This window comes from Lactuca virosa, chromosome 6, assembly GCF_052849685.1.
Source record: "Lactuca virosa cultivar CGN04683 chromosome 6, Lactuca_virosa_CGN04683_v6, whole genome shotgun sequence".
Lineage (NCBI taxonomy): Eukaryota > Viridiplantae > Streptophyta > Magnoliopsida > Asterales > Asteraceae > Lactuca > Lactuca virosa.
Genome location: NC_136431.1, coordinates 187,701,095 through 187,709,714, shown reverse-complemented (window position 1 = coordinate 187,709,714; position 8,620 = coordinate 187,701,095). Strand labels below are relative to the sequence as shown.

The window sequence follows — 8,620 nt, the reverse complement described above, 5'->3', positions numbered from 1 at the left end:
TTCTCTCTGACATAGATATATGCTCGATTTTATGATTTGCATATTTTTAAGATTTTTTTTCAATTTTTTAAGGTGTTCTTACGAGTCCTCACTTTAAAATGAGTCATCACAGGAACTGGACCTTATATATATATATATATATATATATATATATATATATATATATATATATATATATATATATATATATATATATATATATATATATATATATATATATATATTTGTTGGTACGGTATAACCTTGGTATTCAAAATTTTATACTGTTACCATACCAAGACTACTTAATTGACATGGTATTACCGGTCAACCATATTGGCTACCAAACAAGTTGGTTGCCGATTTTATTGGTTCGGTTGGTAACATATTGGCTGGTTCTCTATGGTACATATTTCCTAGCCCTATATTATATGTGGTATTTTGGAGAACTCATTAAACTTTGTATTTACGGTTTTGTGTTTAAATATTTTCAGGTACTTTTGGTTTCAAAAGGAAGGGTACGACTTGATGACACTGCATCCCCTGAAGCTTTATTCTGCAATGATTGTTTATGATTTACTCTGATGTTTTGAGAATACTTTTACTCTCATCGTCTTTTGAGATAATGAATGAATGGTTTTGACTTAATTAAAATAAAAATTTTTACTAAGTATTTTTGGTATGTTACAATGTATGTGTATATATGTGTATGTGTGTATGTGTATGTGTGTGTATGTATATATGTATATATGTGTATGTGTGTATGTGTATGTGTATGTGTATTAATATGTGTGTATGTGTATCGAAAATCACAAATATTAATAGACATTACAATGTAAAACATTGAAATGAGTAATGAATCCCGAAGGTGTACAAGACTTTATGAACAATATTAATCGTTATAAATTAGTGAAAAAAAAAACAAAGCGAAAAAAAGAACAAAGCGAGAAAATGACGTTCGGTGCCCGAAAAATTAAAAATAATAAAAATCTATAGGTTATCTGTCGGTAATTACCGACGAAATAGTGATGGATTTCTAACGGAAAACATATTCCAAAGGAAATCCGTGAGTATTTCTAGATTTTAGAGTAGTGGTTTCCAACTCTTGTTCCTTCACATTTTACTTTTCCTTGCTTCTTTTCTTGTCTAAGGAAAAAGGAAAATGGAATGTGAATATACAACCTTCGCCAATATTGCCTAAAAACGAGTTTATGCATTATAAACAATGTAAAAGATGATATCACAAGAGTACTTAAGGGTGTCTGGGAGTGTGTTTCAAAATAATATTTGGTTTATGAAAATAATTTTTCAAAATGCCTTTTGCACATCTTTAATAAGGGGTTTTCTAGTTAGGCACTCCCTGGTAATTTCTTTAAAATCCTTATGAGGTTTTGAGATAAAAAGTCAAAAAGATCATAATATCATTATGAACCTCCCTATAAGTCCAATTTTTTTTTGTACAATCTTACTTTTGCCAAATACACATCACATAAGATAAATCAAACATTTTTTTTTAAAATTTCATGTTGCTGCCGTATAACTGCTAAACATTTTTACTAAAAGCTATTTTTTTTTATTTTGAAACACTATCCCATAATCCCAAACATCCTTAAGGAAATCATAAACCGAAAAAAGTTCTACACTATCAACTGGATGAGGAGGTCAGGGTGAACATATCCAAACAATTCTCAGTTGCAAGCCCTCGATTCCAAAACTTATCATAGTATTCCCCATATGTGAACTGCCGATAAACAGCAGGTTCATCATCACTTACCAATTCTGAAGCAGGACCTATCACTGCATCACGAGACGGGCAGTAAAACGTTGGTATAGATATCCGTTCTTTCTCACAGTTCACCACAGCTCGATGAAGAACACTCTTGTATCTATCATTACTCAGCACCTGAATTTGATCACCAATATTAATGATGAACGTATTAGGAACAGGATCAACAGCAACCCAGTGACCATTTCGCAAAACCTGGAGACCAGGGACCTCATCTTGAAGAAGAATGGTGATGAGATTAAGATCAGTATGTCCAGGCAAACCATAAGTCAAATCTGGTTGTGGGCATGGTGGGTAGTAATTCAAAGCCATGTGTTGTCCATGGTTCCCCAATTGTCTGTTGATATAATCTCTTTCAAGCCCCAAGCTTTCCGAAATAGCCTCAACAAGTACGAGTGCTAGCCCTCTTGCACTCCGGCAATACTCCGCCACATGGTCGCGGAAAGACTCCGGGTTGGTGGGCCATTCGTGGATGTAGTCCTGTAGCGGGTGACAATGGAGTCTCAAGAAGTCTCTCCAGTTAGCAACCTTTTCTGTACGGATGTTAAAGCTAGTGGATAGTCTTGTTGTCTTTGTAGGGTCGTCGGAGTATGTCTTGAGCCTCTCTTCTTCTGGCAACTTGAAGAATTCTCTTGCGATATTCATCATGTTGGCTACGGTGGATTCCGGTACCCCGTGGTTCTTGACCTGAAAGAAGCCATAGTCGCGGCAGGCTCGACCAATTTGATGGACGACATGAGAGCGATTGGGAGTATAAAGATCGTGGAGATCAATGAGAGGGATGGTATGATCATTATGGTAAACGTTTTGGAGATTGGGGCGTTGGGAGATTGGACGGATGTAGTGAGAGGGGACTTGATCGATCTTATCGGATGAAACTAGGTCACTTAGAAGTAATCTTTTGGTGTTGGCAGCCATTGTTGGAGATATATGAGTTTCTAACGTGTCGATCAGTTTTTATAGCCATTGAATTAAATAGAGAGTCTCCGGTTTGGATTCGTGTCAGATGTGATGCAAATGATATGACGGATGAACGATGACGTAGATGACGAAAACATGATGACTTACAGTAGTCCTAGGTAAGCCAATCTTCGCAATATTGTACCCAATCAATCTTAAAAAAAACCCTCTCAAGTGACTTCACCATCATTACTATATTTTATATTTTCTTGTTAATTTTATAAATTTATATTATCAATCATATTACTATTATTTATTAATTATTTATATTTATTTTTTTAATTTTTTTAAAATTTTATTAAAATATATATTTAATGTTATTTTTTATTTAGTTTTCGTTCATAACTTTTTTGTTTATTTTTGTTAATATTTTGTTCGTTTATATCAAACCAACTTTTAAAAAATTAGATAATCCGAATCCGTAAGTTTTTTTTATACAATTTAATAATGTTTTATTACAGTATAGGAATATTTTACGTAGGCTGATCCAGCGAAATATTAAAACCGAATTATCGGACTTCGGTAACAAAAAAACAGGTTTTTTTTATTTATGTATATAAACCTATGATAAAAAATGACGAAAACGGCTATCAAATAACATCACCTTTTTTGTTGGAACTAAAACTTTAATTTAATCATTTTACAAATATAAAAATTTTAAGTTTTTTTTTTAATTTATATTTTAAACAAAATCAACTTTATAACTCATTAAAAAGTTGCGTCTTCAAGTTTACTCAACTAATTATGGAAGACTGAAAATGTGTATCGATGAAGTAAGAAATCAAAAATCTACCGAGACAAAATAGAAAATATAAAAAGTTTTTATAAAATTTCAATCAAAATAAGTAAAATAAATATTATAAAAAAAAATAAATTAAAACTAGAGTCCATCTAAATAGACCCTCTCTACTATCTAAAATGACCCTAATCATTAAACTTTTTTTTTCTTAAATATTATCATTATAATATAATGATAACCTTTTTACTTTATGAGTTTTTATGTAATTATTAATTAATTATGGAGTAATGATGAAACCTTTTTTTAATATACAAATTATAAATTTTACTTAAATCTATTTAATCACAAACTTTACTAAAATATATTTAATGAAATATATTTTTGTTATCAAACATTTAAAATAAAACAGCTTTTATATATATTTTTATATTATTTATATACAATTTATAAAAATCATTTTTTATAAATATATTATAAAGTACTTATATATAATTTATGTACAAAAGTCACTATCAACTAAAAGCATTCAAATGATAATCCATAACTTGCAGTTTGTGTATTTTTATGTTAATAATGTTTCGATTTTATATAAATAAAAATATGATGGTTTATTATTATTTTTTTAAAATTAAAATGATAATCCATATGCTCCTTTATTGCCGGATGAAATGAAATAAATTTTGGTATTAAATTAAATAAGTTTTAGTATCAACAAGACACCCACCTTCAAAATTTTTTGAAAAAGTAAAAATGGCTTCGAGGTAGTGACTTCAATTGTAAAAATGACAAAACTGCAAAATCGGTCCCTATGGTATTCAAAAAAACTTTGGATATGGTCCAAAAAGTTTTCAACTTGCATGCAAGGTCCAAAATCAAGAAATTCCTATGATTTTGGTCCAAAAAAAAATTGAAAAGACTGTTTTGCCCTTTTATTTTCTTTTTTGTATTTTTTATAATCATTCTAATACTTTTTAATTAAAAAAAAAAGAATTATCCCCCACCCCACCGTTCTCTCTCTCTCCCCCCTCTCTCTTTCTCTTGGTCGTCCTTTTTCTCAATTTGTTCTGATTCTCATCAATATGAGTTTTCAAACAAGAACCAGTTGTGAAATGATTATTAAAATCTGGAAGAAGTAAGAAAATCAAACCCAATTGTATGTGTGTTCGATTTTGATATGTTGTATGTGCAAGGGTGATATTTCTGGAAAAAGGTGTGGGCCGGACTAGAGTCTGTAGGCAAAAAAATTGAAGAACAAGAAGTTCAAAAGTGAAGCCTACCCCAAGATGAAGCATCCCACCATCTCCTATTTCTTTCCGCCACCATTTTTCAAAAACCCATATCTACAAGCTTTTCTTTCAATCTGAATCTGCATTTGGATCGAGATTTGCAGGGCTGTGAGTTTTTCATCATCAATTTCTAGGTTTTATATCATTGTGTGTGTGTTTATTGTGTTGTATGTGTATGAATGTGTTGAAAAAGATGAAGTGGTTATTACAGCAACCCATGAACGATTATTACATCAGCAGGGGTGAAGAAGGCTCTGTATCCAGAGATGGTTCTTCTTTAGAACGAGGCGAGAGAAGAAACCCATAGCATATGATCGTCGATGACTACTTCACGAGTGTGTTCAGGTATACGGTAGTATGTATGAGAGAGAGAAAGGGGTGACTAGAAGCTATGATTGTGATGACAGGATTGTTCCGATGATGCTTAAGGTGTGATTAGGGTTTGGAAACCCTCAATTGGACCTTAATTCCTCACATTCGATGTCGTGTCCGTCATTACTAAACGTGGAAGGTAATATTATCCTTTCCTGAATCTCTATTCTCTTCTTCTTGGTTGATTGCTCATGTACGACATCCTCCTAACTACTTTTCTGGTTCTGAAGATGATGTTCCTGGGAAGAAGAGACAAGTGAATGAAGAGAATATTAATAAAATGTTGGATTTCATTTTCACCACCACCAGTGATGATAAGCAGCAGGTATGAACAAGTATGATGCCCCCAAAGCCTACTTGTTCGTGTCACTTATCTCAAATCAAGATGACAGGTGGTGTTTATGAAACTCATATGCAGGTGAACCAAGGAGGTGTCGATATTTCTGATTCTGATTGTATTCTGATGATTCATGGTGCCATGGAAGCTTCAATGTTGCGTAAACAATGTGTGTATGTAGTTTAAATTGCAGGTGAAGTGAGGTGAGGTGAGGAAGATGGGGGAAGACTGAAGAGAGAGAGAGAGAGAGAGAGAGAGAGAGAGAGAGAGAACGGTGGGGGTGGGGGATAATTCCTTTTTTTTAAGTAAAAAAGTATTAGAATGATTATAAAAAAATACAAAAAATAAAATAAAATGCAAAACCGTCTTTTCAAGTTTTTTTGGATTAAAATCACACTAAATTCTTGATTTTGGACGGTCCATGCAAGTTTAAAACTTTTTGAACCCTATCCAAAGTTTTTTGAATACCACAGGGATCAAATTTACAGTTTTGTATTGTAAAAATAGATGAAATTAAAAAGTAAGCAATTACAATTCTCAAGGTCTGAAAAAGCTGAAAACTCATAATAGTTGAGGTCCAATAAGTGAATATGGAGTCTAATTAGTAGGACCCAAATACTAAAATAGTTAATTATATAGTAATTGATTAGACATTTTAATGAGGTTTGTCAAATACATAAAACAATGTAAATTAAACCCTCTAAGACCGATGGGTGTGCAGCGGAAAAAAAAATGAAAGAAATGTTCTCCCATTCTGGAACACCATACAGCGAGTGAGGGAAAAGAGTAACAGGAATCTCTCTCTCTCTCTCTCTCTTTGTGTGGTTGGTCAGTATTTTGTTCAGGCTTTTTTAATATTTATTAAATTATATACTTACTAAAAAATTATAAAAAATATATCAAATCATCATAGTTTTTAATTTCCTACAAAATAAGTATAATATTTGTATGAAATATGTTTAAAAAAAAATGAAAGGTTCTTCCCATACACACCCTGAGTTTTGATGAAAATAATAAATAAATAAAATATTAATGTGGCACCATACACACCCTGAGTTTTGATGAAAATAATAAATAAATAAAATATTAACGTTGCAGGCAAAAAAAAAATGGAAGATCATTCCCACATACTCTCGGTCTAAGGAGAGTTTTTTAGCACCACCCACATAATATCATATTATTCGATTTGTTCCATAAAAATTGTCAATTATACCCACTAAGCATCCAAAATTAATTAATGTATTTAATTTGATGATAAGCTGGTTTGTTTATTTTATTAATATATTTAATTTGACGTTTTTGGTCATGTCACTTCATCATCAATATAAATTAAAATTGTCTTCCTGTCTTCTCACACTTATTTGAATTAAAATTGTCTTCCAACTCTTGCAGTACATTTGAAAAAACTCATTTTCACTTATTCGTTTTTACATAATAATTAAAAAACTAAGTTATAAAAAATTGTTAGTAACATAACTTTATTGATTTCTTTATCATTAAATTGTCGGACACGTAATTTTATTAAAATATATATATATATATATATATATATATATATATATATATATATGTATAAAAATCTATTAAAAATGTCAAAAACATATATATATATATATATATATATATATATATATATATATATATATATATATATATATATATATATATATTAAAAATGTGACCTTCAATTCATTTAGAAAAATACCATTGAACTTAGCTCGCTTTTTTCGTGAATCTTATATGGAACGCCGACAACTTGATTATCTTTTTCCGATATGTAAAGAGTTGAGAAATAGTAGCCCAAACTTTTTTTATAATTACTTTTACAAAATTAGTATTTTATTTTTTAAATTTTATATAAAAAAATAAAAAAAATGAGGTTTTACAACATTAAATGCAAGTAAAAAAAAGGGAAAATGACGTATAGGCCCTATAATGTTTCTAGGGTTGACTCATTTAGCCACTTAATTTATTTTGTGGCTTAATAAGGGAACGGAGTATTTCTTACCTAACAATATAGTCCATTTTACCTATTGTAGCCGGTTAACGTTGCCACATAAACCTAGCCTAACACGTAAGCGATGACATGACAAGAATTTAAAGCGTCGAACAACCGCAACGACGTCGTATTGAAGGCGAATCGTACGCCTCCATATAAAATCAAGACTTCCTTGACCTAAAACGGCACATCTGCAAACTTCATTACCCCAATCTCGTCTCTAAGTTTACTCCAAAATGGCTTCGATCGGACATGTAGAACACAACTGATCTCCAAATTACCGTCGTCACATGGATGAGAATCATTCGAATGGTGTAACCAACGAAGACATGGCCATCAATCTACTGCAAACCCAGCTGGAATTGTCTCTTATATGGGAGGACTTCCAAGACCAGTTGTATGAGCTCCGTCAGGCAGTTAATCGACACTTAGATGCCATGAACATTGAGGTCGATGACGTTCGCGCTGGTCAGTTGGATGTCTCAAATATGGTTGCTGATCTTAAAAATCATTTCGTTTCTTTGCAAGGAGCATATGTGAAGATGGTCTTCAAGGACAACAAACGTAAGAAGCTGATGTATTGTGTTGGGATTGTTGGTGTTGTTTCTGCGTTTGTGGTGACGTATTTGGTGTTTAAGTAAAAAAATGTTGTGTAGGTTGAAGCATTTCAGTCCTGGGTTTGTGTTTTGGTGTGTTATTTATGTTGTTTAGTGTCAATATTAGTAGTAGATTTTGTGTGGGTTGCTGGTATTAGTTTGTGATGTTGGTGTGTAGATTTGGTGGTGGTGTTGCATGGGTTGCTGATGGTCATCGTTTTTTGATGAAGTTTTTTGTTGATGATCTCTGTAATAGGTTATTGAATAGCAGAAAGCGATGTAAACAAACCCATGGCTGAAATGTGTTTTAATATGTTATTATTAAAAAAAAAAATTGTCTTACACCTGTATCGGTATGTGTGCATGAAAGAAAGAAACATTTGGGTATTATATATGTTTCATCGACTGGGACGGGACCACAAGCCAAAGCAAAATGAATATACCTTCTTTATGCGCATAGACAGGGACCACAAATGGTGCAGTTTGGGAAAAGGGACAAAAAATACCTTTGCACACGATTGAACCATATCTGCTTGTCTGCAAACCTTTTTTGGAAAAAAAAAAAG

At 31.8% G+C, this 8,620-nt stretch overlaps 1 protein-coding gene across 1 annotated transcript; it reads right to left on the bottom strand.

Moving 5' to 3' along the window:
- Positions 1 to 1,484: 1,484 nt before the first annotated feature.
- On the bottom strand, positions 1,485 to 2,705 carry LOC145122659 (protein DMR6-LIKE OXYGENASE 2-like). The gene has a single exon (XM_079058222.1). The coding sequence runs from the start codon at positions 2,681 to 2,683 to the stop codon at positions 1,625 to 1,627; it is 1,059 nt and encodes a 352-aa protein (XP_078914348.1). The 5' UTR covers positions 2,684 to 2,705; the 3' UTR covers positions 1,485 to 1,624.
- Between the last annotated feature and the right edge of the window lie 5,915 nt (positions 2,706 to 8,620).

What these genes read in the sequence shown, in the direction of transcription:
- LOC145122659 (XM_079058222.1), bottom strand. Translation starts at nt 2,683, where the DNA reads ATGGCTGCCAACACCAAAAGATTACTTCTAAGTGACCTAGTTTCATCC.